Here is a 27,549-nt window from a genome sequence, read left to right as displayed (position 1 = left end):
GCGGCGGTGCCCCGGCCGGGCCTCGGTCGCCGCGGGATGGCTTGGCTGGTTGGCGGCGTGACGGGGAAATGTGCGGTGCCTCCTGGAAGGGGCATGTAAGGGCCTGGCTTCTCCTCACCGAGCGCAGAGGGAGGGAGCGCCCCATCCCTCAGTCAGTGCGGAGCGGGGAGATGCTGCCGGGGAGGGGTTTGTGCGGCTCCACTGCAGATAAAACCTTCGCTTTTCTGTTCAAGCGGATTCTCGGTAATAAACCGATAAATTGATTCCGATTTATTTGTGAAACCGCTTCTGGTGAGCCGGAGTTGGCTTATAGAAATTAAGTTGGTAACAACCAAATGAAACACTAATTAAAGGAAATGAGAGGTGCTATTTCTTCTGTTTAAATTTACATTACATAAAAGCCCAGCAAACTGCCATCTTTTCTGAACATGCGTTCGCAGGGTTGCAAATTAGGTAGTCATATATTACCAGTATATTTAGCTATAGCAAGTACATGCTGCTGTCGAGTTTACTTGGGGTGTGTGCGTGGGAAGGAACTGATGCGATTTAAAACCAGGTTGCAACTTCTCTGCATTGGAAAGTCAGGAGTATTCTAATTTCAGTTCTTGGAGACGCTTTTTTGGGTGGAAAAAAATGGTTTCTAGTGCTTCTGAACTTAGATTAGTGAAGCATTGCTTTAATTAGTTTTCAGGTTCATACAGTGCCTCTGGTCCTGCCTGTAATTTTGCCAGGCAGTAACAGAATATCATTAAAAAGACTCAGATTGCTTTACTGGGGCCTCTAAACAGTAAAGTATCATTACTGAAATTAATGATACTTACAGGATTTACATTTAATCTTAGGTTTCGTCATAGGGAAAGATGAAAATTAAAATAGCTTTTACTGCTGTTCTTTGTGAAATAAGATCTTGAATTCTTTCTTACCTGCCTTTCTTTTCTCCCCCGCCGCCCCCCCCCCCCCCCCCCCCCCATTAGAGAATCTTCTAGGATTTGTTGGGAGACAAAAAATTTAAATTCTAAAATACTCAGAAAACAGGTTCTGGGGTGGACTTTGCATTATCTCAGCATTCGTTTTTTCCTTAAAGCAGCTGTCTTTTTGTCTTTTCTGGGACTGCATTAAGGTTTTTATGTTTTGAACGTTTATGTATGAAAGCTGATTGAAAATTCAAGTAGGCAGCATGCATGAGCTAAAGAGAATGGGGGAGGGAGGCACTTTAAATCTCAATTCAGAAATAACCGGAGTGTTAAAGTAAAAGGGTAAAAAAATATACTAAGTATCTGCCCCCTCCCTCTTCTCTTTGCTTACTTCCTACAACAGGTCTGTCATTAAGAGTGAATTTTTTTCGATCATGATGGGCTGGGAGTAGTCACAGTGTTGCAGTTTGATCTCTCTTTTGTAGCTGCGGAAAGCGTTTCTCAGCTCTTTTCCTGGGAGTGACAAGAAAGTGAAGAAAAATGATTAAAAGATAATTTTGGTCTTGCTCTCAGAGCCTGAATATCTCTGGGCATAGTCAAATTGTTAACCTGGCCTCAGGGGCTTCTCAGCAAGATTGCCGGAAACTCCTTTCTTACACGTGGAGGTAACTGGCTGCAGTAGCTTCCAGCTCAGCATGTTGGAACAGGAATTACTCCCGAGCTACCAGAAGAGTTGAGAGGCTGGCAGGAAGGAGCACAAATGCTTGGGCTTATGGAGCCTCTTGTGTGTGTATTTAGGGCTTGTATGTTGGCCGTTCCCTGGTGTTTTCTCATTAATTTTTCCAACCCCCTAGCTGCGGCCAAAGATGAGAGGAGTTGCAGCCTGGATTCAGCCAGCGAGTAGCTGGCAGAGGCCTCTTGGCTGTCCACTAATCCTGGGCCCTTTCTCCTGTCTCCTTTAACAAGGTGTGAGTCAGCCCTCGTGGATCTCTGCCTTCCTTGCTGTGAGAACTGGGGAGATGCCATTGCTCCTCTGTGCAGTGTCTATGTAATGCTTCCTTAGTTGCGATCAGATTTAGAGATTGCATTGAGCAGAGTGTGAAGGGTGTTTCTGGAAGCAGTGAAGGGGATATTTTCAGAGAGGGCAGATTAGCTAATAAAGAGTCAATGGTAAGTATAAATATTTGTCAAAGTGGTGGATGTGCATGGGTTTCCTTAAATAGGAGAAACATTTGGGTAATGCAGGTATTGGAGGAACCTCTAGAGTGGTGTGGGGAGCTGTGACCTTGTTTTGTGCACTAATGTGGTGCTTTTCCTAACAAATACTCCACGACGTGGAGTTTTGCATGGCTCTACAAGGGGTGTGCTTGAGCCTGGCACTGGATCTGAGTTATATGTAGTTGCATCAGGTGACTGTGTAATTTTGTGAGTGTGGTAAAAACACAGTATTGGTTTGGTTAGCCTAGGTTCAGCATTGCACAAGCACTTTTTGCTCTCAGATGTGAACTCATCTTGGAACTTGTAGAGTTGTATTTTTATGAAACTATGTTAGAGGTCTTTGCCTTGCTCTGGAGCTCTATATGGTTCCAGTTTTGGAGACTTTGTTATAGCATGTTTGAGATTTTGATAAACTGCTGTGGTTAACGGAAAGTTGCACAGCAGTAGGTGCCCTCTTTGGGATGCTCTCCTCTGGCATCCTTTTTATTAGACAATGCGATGACTGTTGTCATCCTCCCCTAAAAACAAGGGGCAGAGGTGAAAAACTGTTGGTTTGGAAGTGTTCTGGTGTATGAAAGTTTTTCTTCTTCCTCTTGTTTCCCAGTAAGTTTGGCCTGTTAGAAAGATAGTAGGATATTCAGAAAGGATATTTCAAATTTTAATGAGAAGGATTGCCATTCCTCAAAGGAAACCAATGGCTCCCTTCCACCTCTCCCCAGTGTTTTTTGATGTTTAAGTGTTGCAGAGCAAAAAGAGTACTTAATCTGGAGTTTGCAGCATTCCTTTATAAGATGAAATCTGGGTTGGTAAAGCAGAGAAAATTTCAAGAAATAACCAGAAGAATGTTCTGCGAGTATTGTTTATTTAATTGTTTTTTAAACACAGGTTGTTTGTATCAGATACATAGAGCTGAGACCTCGTAATGAAAAAATGTTCCTAAGACATCAACCAGGGACTGAATTTGCAACTTCATATTGTTTTTCCTTTCTGGAAACTGTTAAGTGTTTTCTTAGAATGATTGTAGTGTCATGTAGTTTATTCTACTTTGAAGCTTCACTGCCTGTGATGAAAGTCAATGTAGCTAGAAAGGACTGTAGAATAGCAGTCTACATTGTCAGTCCACAACTTAATGTGCACTTTTTCCTTAGGCAGAGGGTATTTGCCATATATTTCTCTTGCCATTTTTACTTTAAAGGCTGTTTCCCCCCCCCAGTTTTATCTTTGGGTGTGAGAAGAGTGACTGGCTTTTCAAAACAGAATCCTAGACTGTTGTACAAGATGGACTCTGTTCTAGAAGGATATGTATAGTTGAGGTGGAACTAACTCACTGCAGGTATACAGTGTCTTCCACGGAAGTCTGGCAAAAGAGACAAAACCAAAGTGATGGTCACAGAGCGTTTTTTCCTATCTGAGCCCTAATAAGTTTTGCCTTTGTGATTGTCTTGTACCCGGGTTGTGTTACTCCAGTTTTGTCTCTTGTGAAGGAGTTTCAGCTTCCTCAGTATAAAGCAGTCATTCTTTGACCAGAGCTGCTTGACAGCTTGCAGGGCTAAAAAGAGGTCTGGAGAAATTGCTGTATAGTTCAACAGCAGAGAAATTTGTTTGGGGATCAGTTAAATGTAGAATAATAAGCAAAAAGAGATTAATAGAAAACCATGTTAGTGTCTCTTTGAAGTGCAGAATGCTTGATATATCCTGTGAACTATACCAACCTCTATGTGATCATATTCCTTGAGTGGTGTCTTGCAGCATTTTTCTGCTGCTCTTCATCAAATAAATCATTAATGCAATCTTATTTGCAAATATCTAATGTTAACAGGCTTCTTGAGCTCAAAAATGTTTTGTATTTCTAACTTTTATACTGATGGGAAAGATGGCAACTGGCTAATGGAAAAAGATAGTCAAGCCACAGATCGGAGAACCTTTTTCGTACCTGCCAAGAGACCTACTTGTCTCTGGAATTCAGGATGGTCATTTTTCTTACAGAGGCAGCAATGTCAAAACCAGGATTTTATTTCTACATTGAACTAACCAAAGAAGAAATAAAGCAAACCTGGCAGTCTTACCCAGTCCAAGAAGATCCTGTGTTTGTTTATTATTAAGTCTGTTGTACAAGAAGGATTTGCCCTTAAGGTTCAGAACACTGCATGCAAATTTGGGAAATATAATTCATAGCTCTCAAAATTTAATCAAGATATACAAATGTCTATAAATATCTATAATACAGCTCTAGCCTTGAGGAAAAGTTTGCAGGGGGTACCAATGTAATTCTGTTGGACCATCTAATCTTTTGAGAGCAAGCTTGCATGTCTGTCTTCTTCCCTCACACCCACCTACAGCAGTTCATCTATTAGGTGATGCTCCTTTTCTCTGAGCCTTGCATACTTTATATCATTAAGGCTACAATCCTACTACCACTGGGGCCTTGGAAGGACATTCTGCAACTTGGCTTTCAAACACCTATTTGTGTAATGGAAGTGTAAAGCTAAGCTGCTAACGTGGATGGACTTAGCTGACATCTGTTAGCGAGTTAGGAATGACTAGGATTCTAGTGCTGAAGAGCTTTAGGCCAGTCTTATGACGATGATACAGAAATTCAATCACCCATGTACTCCTTTCAGCCCTTGGTCAGACTGTCATCTTTATCTTGTCAAGAACAGTATTTTCATTAGATTTGCTCTTGGTTTTATTCCAACAGAGAATGTCTTTCTAACCCAGAAGGTGTGCTGCCAAATGCCGTGGCTGAATGTCTTTGTAATTCTTTGTTGTAAATGTTTTCTAGAATTTTTATGTTTTAAAGTTACCATTCATTGGTTATAGACCACACATTTGAAGGTTTTGTTTAGAGGATGACATCTTAGTGGTAAATTTTACAAAAGGAAAAAAATGTACAAGGAAGTTTTATCTTTTATTAAAGATATGTCTACTGTATTCTTCCCCCCCATATTTCTACTTGTTCACACAACTGCTCTGAACAGATCTATACTAGATAATATTTACAGCAAAATGCAGCATGTCACTGCAACTCCTTCTAAAACATGACTGCCCCCCAGCCCCTGGGTTTCTGTCCTTTTTCTCATGTGCTAATATGACAGTTCTGAAAATCGGTGTTTCATGCAGTTAGTTTCCAGGTCTTTTCTTTTTGTTCTGTTTTGCCCATCACATACAATAGAGAAACACAGCCTGACTTGAATGATTGGAAGGCCATGTTAGCACATCTTGGAACCTTTCTAAGACAGGAAGATGCTGTTACTTGACTAACTATGTTATTTCTGTAGAATGGCTTCTTTTTATGATGTGAGGGATTCTGACGATGCAGAAAGTAGTAGTTAGTAGTCTAGAACTGTGACTGTGTTTCATGTGTTTACCAATTCTTTGTATTCCCCCTGAGAAGCCTTTGAATACTACTTTAAAGATGTTTTACAAATAGAATGGTGGAAAAATAGTTGTTTGTTTGTTTTTTTCTAAAGGTCAAACCAGTTCCTCATCTCGTATACCATTAGTGTCATCGTAGGTGAGAAGGTGACACAGAGGCAGGAACGTAAGGTATTAGGACAGGAGGGGTGTAGTATCAGCGGTTACAGTTTTACTCAGTAGAACAGTCTAAAACATGGATGTGCATGGTAGCATTTCAGATCCTCACACTGTTCACTGCTCACTTAAACCTTCCTTCTCTTCCCATGAGAATTTATTTCTTGAGATTCTGCCAAACTTGTTGCATCACCAGTAGTGTGGTACTGTGCTATCGCTTCTGACTGAAGTGACTCCAGTGGCTTTCATTAAATAGGAAGAATGCATTTCCTCAGTGGAGGACATGTTCAGAAGCACCTGATACTGAGTAATTTTTAAGACTTAAAAAAAGAAAAAGCTAGCAAATAACAAATGTGGATTACAAGTGTGTGGCTTTGTAGGAAATACTGTAACAAACATGGTTGGGGAATGTGCTGGTATTATTTTTGGCTGCTTAAGGGCAATGTTCAATATTTCCCAAGTAAAAAATAATTCAGAAATTTTGAATTGGCCCATAAATACTTTAATTCCTGCCAATTCTTTTTTATTGCATGCTGGTGTGATACTTTGAACACAAAAATATAAGTGAGTGTGCATGTACAGAGTCTGTCTGGTATGGCAAATCTACCACAGGTGCAGATCTGTTTGTCTTCGGGGCATGGACTATACATGAGGGTGAGTGAGTCTGGCATGTTAAAATACATCCAAAATGCTTCAGTTGTGTCTTGGAGGTCAGGACGTTCAAGGTGAGTTGCAGTGACACGCTGCACTTCACTGTAAATGTTGTGTAGTATAGATAGATCTGTTCAGAGTAGTTTTGCGAACGAATTGCTCTGTGGTTTGGGAGAGGCTTCTGTGTAACTGCTTCATTTGTGGTGTTCATTCGGATCTTAAGAATAAAATAAACCTTCGTCTAGCAATTAAAATGTATTGCACTATTAATCTAGAATGCACATGAAGATTTCAGTATTGTATTCTTATGCTGAAATACAGCAAACTGTTTTCACAAAAGAGTTTCAGTGCTGCTTTGATGGGAGTTAATCATGTGAGGGAAAGCATGGAAACTGGGAAAATTGGGAGAAAATGGTGGGTAGAGGTGCCTGAAGGGAAGGAGGGTTTTGAGCAGAGCTGCTGAGTCCCTGAGAGGGGAAAAAAGGGAGAAGAGGCTGCTTGCTGTTCTTCTGACTTGTCAGAGTTCTTGCTCTCTCATTTCTGTAGCCCTCTCCTGCCCTCCAGCTCTTTAGGGTGAAGTGCAGTGAGGCTTTCTGAAGGTCGAGAGCTGTGAGAGGAGGGACTTCTGTTTAGCCCTGAGTGAGGAGTGAGCTGTGCAGGGGTGGTGGGGATATTGCATGTGAAGACAGCTCTTGGGAGGAGAGCAGGTGAACTGCTCCGTCCTTCTTTGCAGGAGAGTGGCAGCAAGTATGGTAGGTTGGGTGGTGAGAGAGGGGAATGGAGATGGCTTTGGGGCAGTGTTGCACCTGCTGTGGTGTGAGTGTTGAGCAGTGAAGTGTGTTTTGGAAGGCAGGTCCGTGTACGTGTTGGGGCCTGCCTGCCTTTTTCCTTCACAGAGGATGGCTGTGGTCTTGTTAGTTGCTGTTGTGGTTTTTACAAATGACTTCTGAAGTCCAACTTCTGAAATCTTGGCTGCCCTCCCTCACTTTTCTTGAATAATTTTGAAGACTTGGAAGAAATTTTTAACTGGTAAATGTACTGAAAAGAGAAATTAAGATGAAGATTGCACTTTACAATTGCACTTGCGTGTACCGAACACCACTACCTTGTTATTAGGTGTCAGCTGGATTTCCCAAGCTTGTGCATGAGACAGAGGGAGAACGGGTGATGTACCTCTATACAGAGTGTGTTATAGGTGGTGGTATTCTTTGTGAAAAAACCTTGAATACCTGCAGATCTAATCATGTGGCTTTGTATGTTTTTAATGTGTGTTTTTGGACTAATAAGGTTCTCATGGCTGAAGTGCATCCTGCACTATGTGAAGTGGCAGTGCTTGGTCTCCACAGGAACTTGGGAAACTTTCTCCTTTTGTGACAACAACTGTGTTGCATCTCTTTAGCAAGTGGAGAACTCCAGCAGAATGGTTGCTGAGATGTGGACTAAACAGAAGAGAGTAGCTCTGCAAAACAGGCTGCTGCTCTTGTTTACTGTGATCTTGGCAGAATCTTGATTTTATTTTACTTGGGACTTAAGAGTCAACATAAATCACTTCAGTTATGTTAGAATGATGCAATGTCAAATCTAGGTCTTCTATGGCTTGCTCGGATTTCTTAAATGCTTCCAGCTTTGCAACTGTGTCTGACTACTGCTTGAGTATAAATGTCTTGGCATGTGTGGGAAAGGTGATACGCGCTCTGCTGTGGAGGGGAGGTTTTAGAGGCTTGATTTTGCAGGATTGTCTTGATGAAAGGAGAAAAAGTGCCTTGCTTGCTTCCTCTAATTGAAAGGAAAAGGCATATTAGAATATGGTGATTTTTAAAAAGGAATTAATCCTATCTTACTGTGTTCAGCTGAATATCCAGATAGCTCTAGCTCTTGCATGTTTCAGCTTGAACCCTCTATTTCATTGTAGTTAACTGTGTTCACATGTTTCATCAGATGCTGGGCTAGTCTTGTCAGTATTCCTGGGAGCTGGAGTCTACCAGTGTGGGAAACACCATGTTTTTTTGACGCTGCTAGGTTTTTCCAGGTCTCTACATTTTTCAGGTAATACTGAAAAATTCTAGGTAACTGAAAATAGTAGTGCTGAAAACAACAGACCCTTGTTGTTGAAAATAAGCTATCTTCAGCTGTGGTGTCTCAGTCCATTGCCTACCTGTCTGATGAAGCCAACAGGATCCTAGCTGGTTGGGTAACTTGAGGGCAGGTGAGGAGAGAAACTCAGCTGTGTGGAAAGATGATGTGATGTTTCAGTAGGTGGCAGTCCTTGTCTGGATCAGTCCGGGGCCAGTGGTGAGCTTGGTGTCAGAGGGAGGCAGGGAGACAGGAAAAAAGAGTGAGCAAAGTCTTTCTGCCAGTGCCATCTTGTGGGCCAAGCGCAAATACACTAGCCTGAGCACTGGTGATGGCTTGGGAAGAAAAGGGGTGCTCCTTCTGGTTCAGGGTGGTCTGCCTGCCTGGTGTTCTGAGGTGGCTCTGCCACGCTGGCAGCCCTTGCTGGGGGGAGCAGGTAGAGCCTGTGGGCAGCCCACCAGCTCTTGCCCTTTGGGGCTAGTGGGGAGGGGGTGAGGTGTTTCCAGTCTACCTGGTCCTTTCTAAAGAGCTGGGTCTGGAGGCTTGTATTTAGGAGATGAAATCCTGATTGATCCTTCTCCCCCACTAAACTTCAGCTGTTTATTTTTTTTAAGCTGTTTTCAGACTTCTTCACGTTTTTTGACTGTTGTGTACTTTGCGCAGCTGTAGAGTGCTGCTCTATTTCATCATCCAGTTGGCTGCACTTCTTTGAATGAAGTGTTTAGAAACCATTAAGTAGCAGTTGCTTTTGAGTCCAATTTAGAAATGAAACATTAAAAACTGAGCCAAGCCCCTGCTCCAGTGCAAATCCTCAATGCTACTTGCCTCACCAGCCTTACGAAAGGTAGAATGTAGTAGTGCAACTGCCTTTGGTGGTGAAGTAATAAAGGAAAAAATAGAGGGGCGGGGGGGAACCCGACAACAAATACATGCCATTACCAGCTGGCATACTTCCTGTTTGTGAAGGACCCTCACAGATACTCTTCTGGTAGTGTTGAGTGATTTTTTTAATACATATTTTTTTAAATTGCTATTCCTCTGCCCCCCACTATCTTATTTTCTACCCCCTATGCCCGACTTGTTTTCCTTGAGGGCATTAGAGTGGTTATCAGAGAGGACTAATGGTGGTTAGTGAGAATGTGGTGATGACATGCTTAATAGTTTTTTTCCAGATATATACGTTAAACATCTTGTGAAATTCATGCCTGATCAAGCCTTCTCCCTGTGATGTCCACTCTTGCTTCACAAGAACCACTAGGCTCTTTTGAATGATGATTTTAGGGAATTATTAGCTGGAAGTGCCAGCAAAAGCGGTAACTCTTCTCATTTTAGGCTGGTACTGCTGGAAAACCAAACCATTGCCCTAGCCTTAATTAAGTTATCCCTCCCTCTTTTCCCTGTTTTTTCTGATCTCTCCAAAAAGGGGCCTTAACTGGTTTGATTCTTTCATGCGGATCACTCAGCAGATGAAAGTGGGGGAGTGGGGGGAGTGTGAGGGGCATTTTTCTTTTAATTGTATTTGCAGCATTGTAACAAATTAAACAGTCCTCAGTTTTCAGGGTGAATTGAATGTTCTGAGATTTTCCTAATAGTGTTCTGAAAGCACTAACTCTCCTTTTTCTCTTTTTTGCTTTTTTTTTTTTCTTTCTTTTTTTCCTGGTATCAAGTTCCCCTCTGAAAAATTTTAGGAACAGGTACTCTGGATGTCCTAGGGCAGAGTTTGAGTGCTGGTTAAAAAGCTTTCCCCTCTCCCACCTGCCTGGCAGTGACAGCACGGTGGAGCAGAGCTTCCAGGAGTGCTGAGCAGCTTTGCGCATAGCTGAGCCCTAGGCACCTTCCTCTGGAGCCAGGAAAATGAAGTTGAATTAAAGTAACACAAAAATACTTGATGGTGGAATTATTGGTGGTTCAATGTAACATCAACTGGTGGTGAATTTAGGTGTAAGATAGGGAGCCAACTTAACTGGTCACTGCTGCCAAAAGATGAGGTCTGCTCCCAACTTTGCTCTCCCCAGCCCTCCCTGCCATGGCCATTTCATCTTGTGCTGGTTCTTACATGTGCCAGCTGGCTGAGTAAATCCACAGAAATCCAACCTCTTCCCTCCCTACTGTCTCAGAAAAAAACAAAACTCTCCACCATCAACAATAGAAAACTGTGCTTCCCCCAGGCCCACTGCTGATGTGATGGTGAGCCAGGTTGCCTCAGTTCAGGGTCTGAATGTCAGGGTTGGTACAAGGGAGGAGTTAGGGACACCTGTTAGGAGCTGGACTGCATATTTCAGCAGATTCTTGGATGGAATTTGAAATCCTGCTCCAATTTTCAAACAAGTTATTTTTGAGAACACTGTTGATGGGCAAAAGTTGCTCAAGTGTGTGTGTGTAAGGGGGAGGGGGTGTTGGTTTGGTTGATGGAGAAGCTGAAGGGAGTGTTAGTTGCCGTTAGGGAGTGTGAGTTGCCGTGGAAGCACCCCTAGGCAGGCATCCTGCAATTCAGCATTTGATGTTCCTTACAACTCTGGCAGCAAGCATGTACTGCCCAAGTATTATTTTAGCTTCACCTAGATGATAATACACTGTTTCATGTTTATTTTTAATAAAATATGAGCAGAAACACCTCTTGCTTTGTTTTTAGATGAAACGTCAAGACTCCTGGTTAGCTGTTCATTGCTTCCCTACTGGTCTCTGGTGGGTTAGATTTTTTTTTTCTTCCAGTGTAACTGACCCTCTGAACTGTATCAGAGTGGATCAGTTGAGTGAGTGTGGCACAAAGGACACAGTGGAGAAGGGAGGGGACTGGGACCTCCTCTTTCGGCAACAACAACCCAACCTAAAATAAATAGACCTTTATTATTTTTCAGCTGGATCAGTCTATTCTTCAAATGTTTTGAGTTTGTTCAGTTAATACAAAGCGAAGAGACTGGGAGAGGGGGTGGAATTTAGCACACCGCCCCCACCCCCACTTGTTCACTTAATAAATGAATAAAAATTAGCTTTAAGAAGAAGTCAGTTCTTGATTTTAATATTTGTTAGCAGAAAGTGCCTAGAAGCAGTTTGGTTTAAATCAGTAGGCACAAATTCTTCTTCCTGTTTGTTACACTAACTGGTTTTCCATGCAAAGTGTGTTGAAATGTTTTTGTTCTTGCATGTTCTGTATGTTTATTAGCTACCTAGAGTGCCTTCAGAATTTACACTTTGCTTACCATGTTTTGTCTAAAAGCAGCCTCAGTACAGAAATCATGACATAGCTCTTTCTGTAATTCCATCAAATTCTTTGTTCTTGTGTATGTTAAAGCATTTAAGTGTGTGGAGGATAGGGTAATCTCCCACTTTTTCTTCCTAAAGATGGATACCCAATGTTTAGAAAAATGCTTGAACTACAAATATGAAACAGGATGTTAATCTATAGTAATCTAATCATTATTCAAATAGGCTATTTAAATCCACCCACCCCACAGGTTTATGAGCTTCATAAAGAAAATTACAAGAAAATGCATTTTCACATCCTTTGCCTTAGGCTAGTTCTTCACCCTTGTGTCGCATGAACGTTTTGCAAAAGATAACTTTCATGTATAAATACAGCTAAATTATTTTCTGTATTTGGCTCTTAAACTGAAAGAGCAATTCTTCATTGTTAAGATACAGTTGTTGTAATTAGCTGACTTTGATATTTTAAAATGCTGATAGTTAAATTGACCACATCTAGGTATTATTTATGGCCTAAGTTAATTAGTTGGCTTGGAGGGCTTTGCAGTTTCGAAGATGCCTGTCAGTTTGATTTCTTTCCTGTCTGTTCTTGCTTATTATGATGGCTTATCTCTCAAATTTTTTGTTAATACTGCTTGCTAGAAGTATCTCATTTTCAAATGTCAGTGTATAATTCAGAATTAAGTGAATGATTATAATTTTATTTATAGCTGTTGTCAGCAAATGCAGAAGAATATATAGATGTGCCTTTAGAGCAGTCCAAAAATCTCAGATCTTGGGAAGTACTCTTTGAGCTAGAAATGACAGAATATTGTAACTTAAAATGCCGTGTTTTGTTTTTCCTAGTTGACATGCTCAAGAGCATGTAATTTGGGCTTGTTTTGCACAGATGTAAATAAATCAGGTTTTGTATTGGTTTAGCTGATTAAGTAGGGTACTTCTCTTTGTCTGTATTATAAAAGCATTTTAGAGCCAGAAAAACTGCAGACTAACTTCTGTGTACCACGCTTTCCTCAATTCCATTTTTTGTGGATGTTGCTAAGTCTTTGACCAAAGAAAAATTGTTATGATGAGACCAAAAAGCTTTATTAGCTTCCTCTGTATGTGAATTGTGGTAATAGGTAATTGTTCGGTTTTGTTTAGGAACCTTGGCTGTTTTCAGCTGGAAGACTGTTCAGTGCTCTTCCTTTGTTCATTGGATGGTCTCAGACTTTCCTTGGATTTGGTTTAAGTCTTAGTTTGGAGGCAGAACTAGTAACTTCTGCATGGATGTTCTGTGGTGCTTTCCGCAGTAGGGTCAGATATTTACAATTTTTTTTTTTAATTTGGTTTTAAGACTGTTTATGAAGGAGTGGTATTATCCCTGTTTCACAGTGCTTGAGTGCCAAGCTAAAGTGTAGTTTGACACAGCTCCCGTGGACCTCAGTTGCAGCTGTGAGTGCTAAACAAGCTGCAGAGTGGACTGAAGCCAGGCTGTGGTCAAACCCACTGCAGCAGTGCAGCTCATGCTGTTGCTTGCATATTCCTTGCCCTTCCCTCTTCGAGCTCAGGTGCTTGTCACTCTGAGGTGAGGTGGTGCAGGGAGATGGGCTGATGGAAGTATCCTACCAATGTGCTCTCTTTTCCACTGACTTGGCTCACCATGGGGGTCAGGCGGGAGCTGGGGCTGGCACAGAGTGAGGGGATAGTTTCAGTGGTGCCTCAAATTCATTTAAATGCTTGTTTAGCTCAAAGCCTTGGTTTCTGAGCAGCTGAGGAGACAAAGCAGTGGATCAACTCAAAATTACTTCTTTTGTAGTGATGTAGTAATGTTGTGGCAGATAGAGGGAATTAATTTCTCTGCTGTAGCTGTCAGCTGGCTTCACTGTGAGGCACAGTTTGCTGGCATCTTACTGTGCCTTCTGATTTCTGCAGTAAATAACATGGACATCTAAAGGAGTAGGTTTTGTGAGCTTCTGGCTCAGTGGCAATACTAGTTTAGCACTGCCCACGGCTGCATCAACCTCCATGTGTTGCAAACTCAGTGCCTTTTGGAGCTGAAATGCAAACTAGGACACGTTTTCTGAAGTTGCTTTTAATCCAGGTAAGTGAAATGATTTGCCTGAGTAATGTGTAGAATGTGGTGGGTAGGAGGATGTCCTATATGGGAGAGATTTGGGGCTTGGGAAAATGCCCTTACAGGCAAATCCTTTTTTTAAGGCTTCCTGATTGATTTTTGACCAGCCTGGCCCTATGTACTAAATGGGGACAGATATCTTGAGGAAAATGGTGATAGTTGATTATTGTACAGTGAATATGCGGATCATCTTTATGTGATCCTAGATTTAAAGAAAGAAGGGGCGAGGGGAAGCTCCCTGTGGCAGCATGCTGCCGTGTGGGAGCAGAACTGCTGTGTCTCCTGCTCAGCCTCTGCACCTGAACTGTCAGCGTATCTGCTGGTGGTGGTAAGCTCATGTTTCTTCTTTGTGCCAATCTGGGAAGAGATGAGCACGTTCTCAACTGCTGCATTTTCTAAGTATTTGTTGATAGCAGAGGAATGACATGACTTGGCTTCTACATCAAGCTCCTGACAACCATTTCTGTTTCTCCTTTCCTGTTCTCCCTTTCTTATTGGCTTTGTTTTCCCACTTGCGTTTTCAGTCCTGATCTTCCTTTTGGCACATTCTTGCAAGTGGTTTGCCTTGCTGTTTCCTCTCTTCTGTCATTCCTAACCTAGCATCAGCCATCTAGCCTGGATTTCTGAGGTCTCTGAGACCAGTAAGTCAGTGCCATCTCTGCTCAGAGAAAGGTGTTTTTTTTATCTGTTCCTGCTACTTACTGTAGACCATCTCTGGTGCTGGTCAGGCTTCTGAAGCAGAGAACTACCCCAGCAAAAAAATGGATTGCCTTAGTCTTTACCCAATGCATTTTGTTACAGTAAAGGGGGTGATGGGCTCAAAAACTGGTGGGAAAGAGAGGGTGTAACTTTGTAGCTGAGAGCATGGCTGAAGATTGGGATTTCCAGTGGCTGCAGTTCTCTGGAACACTATCCTTCCCTTCCCTTGCTTTCAACTCTGTCTCCTAGACCACAGCTAAAGATAATTATGGAGGCTTCCTTTTACAATCAACAAAAGTCTCTTCAGAGAATGACCTATGGTGGATGGGATATATATCCCTGTGGGGATACAAAAGGAAGCAGTATGGACCCAGACAGCTGAAAACCGATTTCCTAAAATTAGGTGAAACTTAGCCTTGGTAAAGTTACTGTTCCACCCTGAGTACTGAATCTAGTTTTTGTTTCACAGCATTTGAATTGGGCTTTCTCTTTGGAGGCTTTCTCTTTTGGTGTTGGTGTCTGAACTGTGTTGAGACCTTCAGCAAGCATTACTGCTCTGTACTTTGCAAGTGGACTCCTGTGTGAACCTGTGGCATGCTCTATCTGTCCTAAGCATGTGTACAGACTGGTTTAAAGAAAAAAATTAACAAAATGAAGCCACTGGATCTTAAGCTGGGCAAAACTGGGTGGACTATTTTTTTTTTTCTTTTTCCCTAGGGGACAATTTCTGGTACATTTTGGAAAGAAATTTCGATAGGATAGGAAGCCTTTAGAAATTCTGCTCCAAAGCAGAGGGAGCTGATTGTTTCAAGATTTGTATCTCCTGAAGTTGGATTCTGGCAAACATTGTTTTCTCAATGTCATTTCTGGTGATGACTGGATAGGGAAGTGCTGTAAAATATTGTGATAATGATAAAATGAAGCATGAGGCTCATGCACTTCATGAAAAATACTAGTCCAAATGTTTGACGTTTAGGAAAGTTTAATAGAAAATAGAAGACTGATAATGGAAAGTGTTGGTATTGACAGGGCTACCAGGTTCTGATCCTGCAGATTGCTGGTCTGCAGTAAAGCCTGTCAGCAATCTACTGGTTTCTACTTCAGAACTGTTGGTGTGGTGATGCTCTGCAGTGCTCAGCCCTTCAGATAGGGTGTTGGTGCTTTTGCTTTGCTACTGAAAGTCCCGGAGCTCGATTGAATTCCACGTAATTGCTGCCTGTAATTGCTCTGAAGCTTGAATCTGTTCTTGGTGGTAGTTAAGGCAGGTCTCATCAAGGAGTGTCCTTACTGCCTACTGAATACTAATAGTTTCACTAGATAAACTATCCAAGTGAAATAATTATATTTTCATGGCAGTGTCTATCCTCAGGTAACTGTAGCGATGCTTGAAGTGAGATACATTGAGGTTTGTTTGAAAAAAATTCTGATTTTAATATTAAGGCAACCTTTTCATCTTTGTATGTTTCTTTTGCTTCTGTAGAATATGGACGCTTTGTAGTCCTAAAGAGGAAGCCTCAGGTGCGCTTCCTGCAAGTTAATGAAGGACATGAAATTCCCCTCACAACATGAAACTCTCCTCCTTTTTTTCCTGCCTTTTAAAAATAGTCTTTTCAAGGGAATTTATGCAAGGAGACGCAGCCTGCATTTTGAGTCAGTGAGCGTGTTTGACTGTCAGAGAACTTCTTGCTCCAACAGCTTGTCGAGAGCACAGCTGCTCATTTGCTGTCTTGGTTTGGAAGAGATTTGGACAGGCTACCCTGGGCAGCAGTTGGAGCAGCAGGGTGACGCAAGGGACAGTCTTGTGTTGGAAGCCACAACAGCTTTGCTTTTGGACTGCATTAGGTTAAATTGGTCAGAAAGCACTAGGATCACGGAGTTTAGGGTGGTGAGTTGCCATGAAGCGGAACTTGCATTGCTTTGGTATGATCCAGATGTTACATTATGGGTTTATTTGAAGCATGTTGTAGTAACTCCATTTTAAAAGATGGCGTGAATTTAGAGATTATGGTGTGAATGTCTGTCTGGAAGGAGGAACTGCTTTTGTAGCTGGTAAAAGATATTGTGGAATCTATTTCTGCATGCTTTAAGAGCAATCTTTATAGCTGGATTTATTTACTGGGTACCCTAAAACTAACTCTGTTGCAGGATGCTAAATACAAGGAGAATGTACTGTATGTGTATTGCTTTATCAGGTGTGTGCTATTGGGCAACATGCCAATCTTTGTACAAAATAAGACAGGCTATTCTAGAAGCCTTGCAAAGGCTTGTGTAAAACAAATTTCGCTTGACAGACTGATTGTACAAAATAAGCATTTTCAGTCTATTCTTAAAAACAAATGAGAAGTGCTTTTTAATGGTTATTTTATGGGTCAGATCTGTCTAAAAACTGTGTTTGCTTTCAGAGCTACTGTTACTTCCAGTAGGTTAAAAAGTGTATTCACTTGGAATTGTTTTCTAGGAACTGTGATCTTTTGGAAAACTCCAATATCATCCTACCTTGTTTGTTATCTTTGCATTATGTTTCTTGCAACGTGTCTGAAAGGGTTTCTTACCTGTAGAAGAACTTAAATTCTTTTTCCAGAACACAAGTCACCTTCTTGATGATGTCTTCTGTAAAGAAAATGCTCTTGTGGCACTGACTTCTTCAGAGAATTTTGCTGGAGATTTTTAAGCAATTCCATCTTTGTCTTCTAAATGCTTCTGGAGCGTCATAGTGGAAAGATTTGCTTAACTTTTCAACCTGTTTCTAGAACAGCACATTTAGTCCATTATATTTATTTTTAATTTCGTTTTTTCCTACTTGTAGCATCTGGTGTCACTTGTTTTTCATGTGAGAGGAAACAGCCGGACTTTGGAAAGCAGAGTTTGCAAACATCTCTTAATTGGGAAAGAGGATGATACACCTTGCAGGAGAGGTTTGGATTAGCCAGAGATGCATACAATACAGTACAGAAAATGAACGTTTTATTACTGTTCCAGATACAGGGAACAAACGTGGTATGCACATGGAAGCTCTTGTACTTCTGAACAGGTATAGATAGCTTTTTAGCCGTTGTATTTCCTAAGAACAACGTCTTGCTGTAATTGTTTTCTGTGTCACGTTGCACTGCATTTTTGCTGTCCTCATCTGGATTAGAAACTGGCAGTTGACCCCTGCTCCTAGAGCAACCCTTCAGTGCACAAACAGATCTCAGTGCCAGCTTGATGGCTTCAGAGCACTTTCCCTGTTTCCCATTCTCAGGCAAGGGAAAAGCCTTTGCTTTTATTTGATCATTATCTGCAGTAGGTTTTTAGATGCATGATAGTGTGGTACCTGGTAACTTCTTATCTTTAGGTCATAGGCTGTATTTTTGGTTGTGGTTAGACACACGGGAAAGTTCTCCCCTCTTCTGCAGCCAAGTTAGGTGTAAGTAGCCATTATGTGCCATTGCTTTAAGAATCAAGGGGAATGAGAGGGTATCACCTTGGGCACAGCTTGACGCGATGCCTGCTTTTGCCATGCGCAGGGCACCTTGGGATTTTTTGTGTGTATTGAACTTATCTGAGGCTGGATCTTTACAATCATTGCCCTAGTTACTGCTTTTAACACACAACCTTCTAGTTTTCTATTTCTTTTATTCAGCTGGGAACTTTATGCTGCGTTGGCATTTTCTATGTTAATACAGCAGTATCTTTTGTAGACTTCATCTCTTGTAGAAGTTAGGTTAAGTGCAGTATGACTCTGGTAATAACAGGATATCTACTCTGGTCTCACAGCTGAAATGTTGAGGGCTTAAGACTGGTGTCATGCACTTCAGTGACCTCAGCAGGAGTTTCACATGGGGTTTTTTGGAGGGTCTTGTAACGGAGATCACAGTCTTAAAAGGGTCTGTATGTGCTCACACTTTGGCTTGTTCTGAGACTTGTGCTAAATGGCACAGTGTTATAGCCATTTATAATGCCTTTACAGTGATGTCTGTGATGAGTTGTGTTTCTGAGGATATTGTAGCTCCATGTGATTTGGTTGGTATCCTTTCTTCTTAAAGTGTTATGTAAATGACAGTTTCGGTTTTAAGTGCTTCCCTGTAGGGGTTTCAGTTACACTTGGAAGCGTTATCCTTAACTCGGCATACTTAATTTGCATCTCAGAAAATCGTGACCCTCCCACAGAAGTCCCATTAGTATCAACTGTCTCAACTCCACACTATCAACTGTGAAGACGGGTCAACATAATGATCCATAATTTGTTCTTCTAGACTGAGGCTGTTTTTGTGATATTTAAATAGCAAAGATTAAGTGGGGGGGGGGAAAACTCCTACGTGTTAATATACTGCATTAAATTTTTATAACAAAATGTTATTGCTGCTCTGTGCCTTAACTTCAACACGTTGATACAGTGGTATATGGAGCTGTTTCTTCTTGCTAGTGTCCTGCTAGCATTTAAACCTAGACATTAATTAATAACTGCATTTGAAGTGGTGCAGAGTTCATATCAGTGTTTAAGTGGTGCATTTAGTGATAATAGCATTACGGCGTTTGCATTTCTTAATGGTGAATGTGGTTTGTTCCACACTTTCTGCTGTAGCTGGGAGGGCTGCCCTTGTGAAGGGAAATCCCCATAGTCTGCAGTCTTCAGCCACAGCCCTGCCACTTTCCGCTGTCAGATCTACAGACTGCAGTTGCAGAGCGAGTTGTTTTAGTGAGCTGATTTTATGGAAAACTAAGGCTGAACAGCTTCCTGTAGCTGAGCTGACTCACTGCTTGATTACCCCGTGGCCAGATTCCCACACTGGGGAGGTGTGTGGGGTGTATCTGTGGGAGGCGTTGAGTCAGCATTGCCCCTTTGGGTAACAGGGTGCAGTTGCACTGACCTAGGTAAAATGTTTTCTCAAATTTCTAGCAGGTAATTGCAGTAATTATAATATTTCTGCATCTTCCAATATTACTATTCAGTTGCTTAACTCAGCTTTTAAATCCTTTATTGTAAAATGAAGTCTGGTGGATAGTTTTGAGAGTTTGGGGAATAAAGGCTAATTATTGCTGCTCAATCAGTGTTTTACTGAGGGGTTTTTTCTGTAGTGACTAAGTTAGGCAAAAAAGCACATTGTTATGCTAACTTGGCTTTGGAGATTAAAAAATGGAGGAAGAGTTTTATGGCCTTTAATGACCAAGGGTGACTATACAAGTTCAGATCAAAGGTCTGTTTACCTTATTATTCTGTGAGATAAAGGTCTGTAATAGATATCTAGAAAAAAAAGTGTAAAAAATGGTGAAAATACAGCATGACACTTTCTGTTAAATCTTCCCAGCTTCTCACAGTCCATAGCTAAGGAGCTTCTTGAGGAGTCAGGGATGGTATCTGTATCACTGGGTATTTAGCAGCTCAGTGGACCTCCTTCTAATACCTTTTTTTAAAATAGCTTTCCAAAGCTATTTTGAACTTTTTTTTACCTTCACAACATCCTGTGGCAATAAGTTCCAGGGTTAAATTATGCATTTTATAAAAACTTCCTTTTGTTTGTTCAGCTGCTGCAGCTGGTGGGTGACTTTGTTCTTATGTTTTGGATCATCTACGTGCTATACATGACTTCATACAGCACTAGTGTACTTTGCTATATCCCATATTCTCTTTCCAAGGTGAACACTTGTGGTTTATTTACTTTTTCCTTGTATTAAATCCATTGCATTCACTTAGTTGGTTTAAGTAGCATACATCTCTGTACCTTTTCTTCTTTTATAGTATCGTGCTGGATGAGAGTTGTATTTAAGTTACAGAGATACTCTGGAAATAATAAAAGCCATCTGTTTGTCTCTTCTCATTTTCCATTATTGTTTTTCTTGGACTTCATGAGCTGGTTGATCCTTGATCTGAAGTTGTTAGCTGACTGCCATCTTCTACTTGTCAGTAGGAATAGCTAATGTAAAACTCATTTTTATGCAAGTATAATGATGAGGTTTGGGTGTTCTATTATTTTGACTGAGGGCAGTTTTTCCATTTGTTAGCACTGCATATCACCTGCCACTAACATTTGGTCATCCACAAGATCATATAGTAGCTGTTTGCTATGAGTTCAAGTTTTGACTACTTTGAATTATTTTGTATCCTTAACAAACGAAGTTCACTCTTCATGCTGTCGCGGATGAAAGTATTGACACGGTAAAGATTTAGAAAAATAATCTAGATTTATTAATAACTAACAACTATTTGTCAATACAGAATAACTCAGAAAGAAAAGCGACTTATTCAGGTTCTAAAATGACAATATTCACTCTAACTTACTTAACGGTACCTTAATTTATACACATATGTACATGCGCATACACAAACCAGACATATACATACAGAAACAAAGTGGTTTGGGTTAAAATGAACACAAAAGGGACAAGCACACAGGAACAAGGGTAAGGGTATGTACCCACACACACCCCCCCACCAATAAACAGGTGAAATAGAAGCTAGCTCAAATAAAATTTCCCACTCGAGTTTAGAGCAAATACTCACAATGCCTTGGCATTCCTCAACGGGCGATAATTGAGACTCGAGCGGGGGGACTTCGCCCTGGCCTTCCGTCTTGGAGCAGACGACACCTTAAGGGTTTTTGATACCTGAGAGGCGTCCCAGCTCAGGGGAGATGCTGGTCACAGGCCGCTGCGATCCAGGAGAGCTCAAAGGGCCTCTCTGGAGGTCGCAGTTTAGAGGATCCAAGATAATTGACTTTTGTCAAATGCTATCTGGTGCCTTCCGGCAGTTGCACAAGAATTTGAATAACATGCAACCCTGTTATTGTTCCATCTGACCACATCCCAGGCACAGGTGTGTCAGGCCATCAGGAGATGATGGGCCATTATAACCTTTTCCGAGCAATCAGGGGGGGGCAGGAGCCAGGCTCCTCAAGGTTATTCAGTCCTTATCTCCACAGACTGGTGTATGGCTCGGGGGAATGTGGATGGAATCACACCTGGCACCAAGCAGCCCAACAAGGACGGCAGGGAGGGGTAGGAATTGCACCACCACACGTGCCTTCTGTGAAATCACATGTACATTGTGTTGAGTAGTGTCTCCTAAGTCAGGTCTCTATGAGATGATTTTGATACTCTCTTTGTAGTGAAAACCAATCACTTGTGTATAGCCGTTGTTTCTTAATTCTTGAGCACTTCCAAATCTTTAAGAGGAGCCTTCTAGCTCATATTAATTTTGTGAAAACAAAACCAGCCGTTGATGAGGTGCCTTTTCAGAGGATATTCAGATATGATGTGTTAACTGGCCTACCCTTTGTTTGTGGCTAATTACTTCAAGGAGTGTAGATGCATTTTGGAAAGATTACCTCCTTCTAACAAAGCAATGTTAATTCTTTTCTATTTTCATATTTATGCAAACCCCCAAAATTCTGCTCTTTATGATACCTTTTATCAATTTACAATGCTTAGGCATTTGCTTCGCTGGTCTGTAGTTCTCTGGTTCTTTTCACTTCTTTCCCTCCTTGATCTTTAAAGTTTTGGTTCATGTCTGCTGCCTTCCATTCCTCTGGTACTGAGGCTGCGCCAAGTACTGTGCTGCACACTGTAGTTAAAACTTCAGTTTAGTATCTGAGTTCTTTGAACTGACAGGTATCATGTAGTCCTGGCAAATCACGAAGATACTGTGCTTGGTCACTCTCTCTGACTGTTGCAAGTCGTAGCAATGAGATTAATTATATTTATAGCAGTGTCCAGGAGAAATGCTGTATTTAAGGAAATGGAATAGTTTGCCATTTCAAGACTTTAGCAGAAGTTGTTACAAGAAAAGGGAGAAATGGAGTTCATGTGAGTTGCAGATGTAGTGACTCTTCTGCTGGCAGAAGAGTTTAGTATCTGGGGTTGATAGGGTCTTAGTAATGGGTGGTGTGGAGAAAGTGGGAAGGTTGTTCTCTGTTTCTCCTTGCACAGAATCTAAGGGCTACTCGGTGAAAGCAAGCAGTTGTCAAGGTCCTAACAAATGGAGGGAAGTGATTCTTCACACTGAGCTGTGCAAATAATTTTTCTGGGTTTTTGTAAAAGTTGGAATTATATGATTTACAGATGTTACTAGAGAAGTCTAAAAAATCCATTTGAGGCTTTTAAATGCAGATAGTCCCTGAGATACAAACCACTGGAAGAACATATTGGTTAAGTATTACTATGTAATATTTGCCTTTCTGTATTCTTTCTTATTGGCAACTCAGATTAAGGTTTTAGGGATGGATAGGCTGCATAGATTTTTTTTTTTTTTTTTTTTTTTCTTTCCCTTGAGTGCCTGTCCTAATTCCACAGATGGCATCCTTGGATGCTGCTTGGAGGAGCGTATGGCCCTCTGCTAGAAATCTTTATTGTCAAGAGGAGTAGCTTTAACTCCTGGGTTCTGCTGCATGAGCAGCAGTTACATTAGCAAAAGAGCTCACACTGAAATGATCTTTGCCAGTCACTGAACTGTTACAACTTTTAAAAGTACATGGCAGTATACCTGAGCCTTCATCAGAAGGTCCCAAGCTCTGTGGACAGACATTCCTGACTGTACAGGGCATCACCTACCACAGGCACGGGCTCGTCGGCATTAGCAGGCTGCACAGAGGTGGTAGGAATAGGCCATCTCCATACGGGTACGTACCATTGATCAGATGGTGGCTGAAGCTTGCTCTCTATGGCGTCTGCTGTGGAAATCCAGGACCTGTCTCTGCATCAAGATGCCAGATCAGTGCCCAGGCAGTGCTGATGAGGTAGTATGTGTTGCAAGTGAGAGGCTGGATTTAGAGCTCTCTTTTGTGAACATTGGAGTGTGAGCGGTTGTGTTTTGGATAGGACATTGAAGTTAGGGCATCTGCAGTGGGGAATGTGATGGCAATAAGGCTAGAAGAATCCTGGACCAGATTTATGAGAACATTTAGGAGAAAAGGAGTAATTGAGATAGACTGTTGGCCCTGCCTACTCATAGCAGTGCCTCTAGCTGCCCTTGCAAGCTCAGTTACCCACGCCCATCATACAGCCTATCAGCTGATGAACCAGAACTGTAAAACTTGCAATAGCTTGTTTCTTGGAAAAGTTATCTTCATGTATTTCAGATTGTGTCCCCAGGCATTATTATGAATAAGCAAAATTGGTGTGGATTTCATTTTTGTTGTTGCTTGCCAGAGGCCATCTTTTATTAATATTTGGATTGTGGAAATTTTTATAGATATTCCCATAAACTATAAGTTGGAATTTCATACAGAAATTTTATTACTGAATGTCAGCATGATGCCGGATGTTTGGAGTGGGGGCAGATTGCAGCTAAATTGTGTGGTGTGGTGGGGTTTGGGGTGGGGGTGGGGGGTGTTGGTGTGGTTTTTTTTCCGCAGTTGGAAAATATCTGAACAACTGTGATGCTTCCCAGTACCTCAAGTGAATCTTTTTCTCTTGACAGACAAGCTGTTTCTCTCCTGTATGTTGGCTCAGGTGCTAATTTTGTACCGTACTGAACTGATTTTGCTCATGAAACTTGCAGCAAACTTCCCTCTTCTTGCAGAATTAATTTTCTGCCAGTTCAGCTGCTAGAACTGAATTGCTGTGGGGGTTTAGTTGACCCCCTGAGTGAAAAGAGTGTGAGGTAGTGTGGGAGACTTCCCACCTGAAAGCTTGCCCTGCTTTGTGGGCTTGTGAATTCTGAACAAGAATGGTTTACCTAGACCTGTCCTGTGTGTCTTGTCCCCAGGTATCTGCCTCACTCTTCATAGGGATGACTTGGCTGCTGGCCTGGCAACTGCTGAATGCCCTTAAGTTACAGGCTGTTGTGTTAAATTGGTTCTGGTTTTCTGTCTTCTTGCTCAAAGATGCTGGGCCCTGCGGCTGCCCTACTGCTGCTTGGGCAGCTCCACCAACCCCGGCAACAGGAGGAATGGTTGGTCACCAAAGCATGTGGTGGGACCTTCCCTGCTTTCTGGATAAAGTCCTGTGCCTGCTTTTTCAAAACTGGTTTTAGAAATGGTGGAGGATCCTGGATCGCATTATTGCAGATACTGGGAGAGAGAGATCCAGCCCAAGGCTTCTTTTTAACAGTATTTGTACTGGCTGAAATTAAAATGGTAAGCTGTAAATCAAAAAGGGTTTATTTGGGAGGAGATGTAGCTCAGGGAGTGTGCATACAGTTTTGTGCTTCTCAGTGAATTTTTAAAATGGAAGTATTGCAATTAATTTACTCATTTAATTGAAACCTGAAATCTTGGTTTTGGTGGCTTGTTCATTTCTGCTAACTATTTCAGAATTACTTTTTTCCAGTTGGTGATTCTAAATGAAAGCTTCAGCAGACTATATGGAAATTCAGTAAGCCTTTATTCTTAACTTTTGGCATTTTCCACAGTATATTCAGGGAGCGATTGAGATTTCTGATAATTCCTTTCTTAACAGAAGGGTGTAACACTCCTTTTTTTTTTTTTTTCCCCCTCTTTTTTCTTCCTTCTTGCATTTCTATGTTATCTTTTTCCCTCTCCCATTTTTTTCCACATGTCTAATGATGCTTAGTCAAATTCTGACCCATGCCAGAAATCTCAAAATATCAATTCCCCCTCAGTTTTTCTCCTGCGGCTACTAATACATACTTAATGCTCCAAGCATTTTCCTGTTTCTTCTGTGAACATGTTTATTTTAAAAGTGTGCGTGCTCACAACAAAATGAGACTCTGAAGCATGCTGATAAATAGTAGGTGAAATAGAGTGTTTGAGGTCAGTGGGGCTGTTTTTGTGGCTCGTGCTTTGTCTGTAGTTTGTTCTTCATTGATGCTGAATGTGTGCATCATCTGATCATTTGGCTGTATGCATTTGTTCCAGATGAAATGTGAACATGTGATAGCATTTAAGTTGTGGTTAGAGCACGTGGTAGTATAGTAAACGAGCCAGCAGGCTATTTTAAGAGGGCAGATGATAACCTCATGTAGTACAAAATCTTTTGCAGTAAGATGACTCCTTCCCCCTGCCGCCAGCTCTTGCTCTCTGTGACATAGTCTGGGTGTGTCTGTGAACACTGCTGTTTTAAAACAAGTCTGTCTCAGCAATCTTAGTATGTGCCTGTGACACTTTGATTTGATGGTAGTGACTTAAACTGGTATTTAGCTGCAGTTTTCCTTGTTTCATAAATGGAGAGCTGCACTGCAGATAACACTACCTGTATTGGACCCAGAGAAGTTGATTTTCTTAATTTTTGTTTCCCAATTTTTTCATGATATAAATTAAGCTTTTCGTTTTATTATATTGGCCTCTTCTCACTCCATAAAGTGTGGCTTTTGAAACAAAGCTGATACTTCATAAATTAGTTGAGAAATGTTGGCAGAACATACATCTAGACAGAAGGCATCTGAAATCAGTTATGGCAAGCCATCCTTCCTGTGTTTTTAGGTAAGAGTGTGGAGATGTTCACAGTTTGGCTGATGTGTAGTTCTTTATTTTGGAAAATAAATGTAAAATTCAAGTGTTCCAAAAGGAGACGTCTCCCTTTGTAATGCTTGAAACCTAGTTGCAAGTTTCCTGTATATAGCAACTCCCTCTTCCTTAGGAACTGATTTATTCTGAGCCTTAAAGAATTCAGTGTGTCACTACTGAGCTCAGCCATTGGCAAACAGCAGTTTGTAAAACCTTAAACAGAGATGATTCAGTTCTGAATGTTTATGTTCAGGATCTGCTTTCAGACCCTCGCCAGGCAAATTGGGAAGCCTGTTTTCGTAGTTTTAAGTGACTGTCATTGTTGTCCTGTCATTTTGATTTCTGCTGACTATGTGTGATCTGCTTGAGGTCAGTCTTCATTTTCAGTACTCTCAATACTTTCAGTTAGCATGAAGTGTTGGCCTGGTGTTTGTGCAGAGCTATTTTTTGTGGTGTTCTTTCATTAAGGCTTTTTCCTAACTTGTTTCTTTTTAACTTATTATTGGGGGGAAAAAGAAACATCGGGAAGAAATTGTAGATCTGTGAAAATGATGGAGCCATAATGTATGTTTATACTTTAAGATAGGAAACAGTTTGCAGATACCATTACAGCAAGTTTGCTTGTGCAAGTATGATGTTTAACTATAAATTATGGAGAAGGTGGATATCTGCCTGTGAACTTTACCCGGTACTTTAGGGCATGATATACATTCTTTAAACTGGAATTCAGGAAGGCTTGTGTTTTCCGTGCTGCTCCATTGTGACAGTGTTGAATGGGGTTGGCAAAAGGATAGATGCCCAACAGGGTCTGAACAGAAGCTGTAGGGTGAAGGAGTAGCTTCCTAAAACCATAACCTACTACTGTGATTTTAAAAATAAAAATAAAAATAAAAAAAAAGCACAGCCCCTCAGTCACCAGCCGCTCCTGTAACTTGCGGTTGTTCAGATCTAAAGGGGATCGTAGTTTTGCAAACATGACCAGTTGATACTGTTACAGACATCACGTGAATTTGGAAGATCAAAATCTGCTTTTTTTTTTTTTCTGTAATTACAAGTTATTGAAAAAGTAATTATCAGCATCTGTCTTAGGTCTAAAAAAAGATTTCACAGGCTTTTTCCTGCTACATTGATCTTTAACGAACTATTCATACAAGAAGAAGATAGTATCATTAAGTATAAGCATCTACTCTCCAAATCAGAGGCACAATCTTGGAGTAGATGTTAGCATTGTTGGGGGTGGCAGGGGGTGTGTGGAGGGGAGCAAGACCTATGAACTGCTTTCCTTCTCTGCAGCCCATTTCTTTTGAGAAAATCTTCTGTTAGTTTTCTGGGTTAGTTTGCTGCTGTTTGCTTTTGTTTCTAAAATTTGGGCCAGCCATATTATTAGCTGTGGCACTGTATCCAATCCCTGTGGCAGTTTTGGCTTCTAGTTGACTCACGCCCTTTAGTACTGAGTAAGTTTGTCATCTGTGGTGTCAAAAAGGAATGCTACGAAAGAAGCAGGAGCCTTCTTTTTAGCAAGTTACTGACACATTACAATTTTTCTGTAATATCTATGATGATAAGCATCACTTAAGTCTTCTCATTAAAGATTCAGATGACACAAACACTTTCAGAAGGAAAACTACTTTGTGACACCCTTGAGAAACTTCTTGCTAATTTTTTTGTGAGGCAGTTCTGTTGATGTAAAGACTTGAGCTTTGACCTCGGGAGCATTGCTAGGATAAACGACTGGCTTAGAAGAGCACAGAAGATTAAGAAG

At 41.3% G+C, this 27,549-nt stretch overlaps 1 protein-coding gene across 8 annotated transcripts in view; it reads left to right on the top strand.

Moving 5' to 3' along the window:
* Positions 1–27,549, top strand: part of ARHGEF7 (Rho guanine nucleotide exchange factor 7) — a 127,321-nt gene that overhangs the window by 17,113 nt on the left and 82,659 nt on the right. Inside the window, exon 3 of one of the 8 annotated variants that reach the window (XM_074910203.1) lies at positions 9,967–9,980. The exons of the other annotated variants lie outside the window; for them this stretch is intronic. Within the exon in view, the coding sequence (XP_074766304.1) occupies positions 9,967–9,980 (14 nt within the window). The remainder of the gene's footprint in view (positions 1–9,966; positions 9,981–27,549) is intronic. 8 annotated transcript variants of the gene reach the window in all.

The sequence above is a fragment of the Athene noctua genome, chromosome 1 (assembly GCF_965140245.1).
Source record: "Athene noctua chromosome 1, bAthNoc1.hap1.1, whole genome shotgun sequence".
NCBI classification, from domain to species: Eukaryota; Metazoa; Chordata; class Aves; order Strigiformes; family Strigidae; genus Athene; species Athene noctua.
Note: the sequence above shows the minus strand (reverse complement) of the source record. Positions and strands in the feature narration are given on the sequence as shown.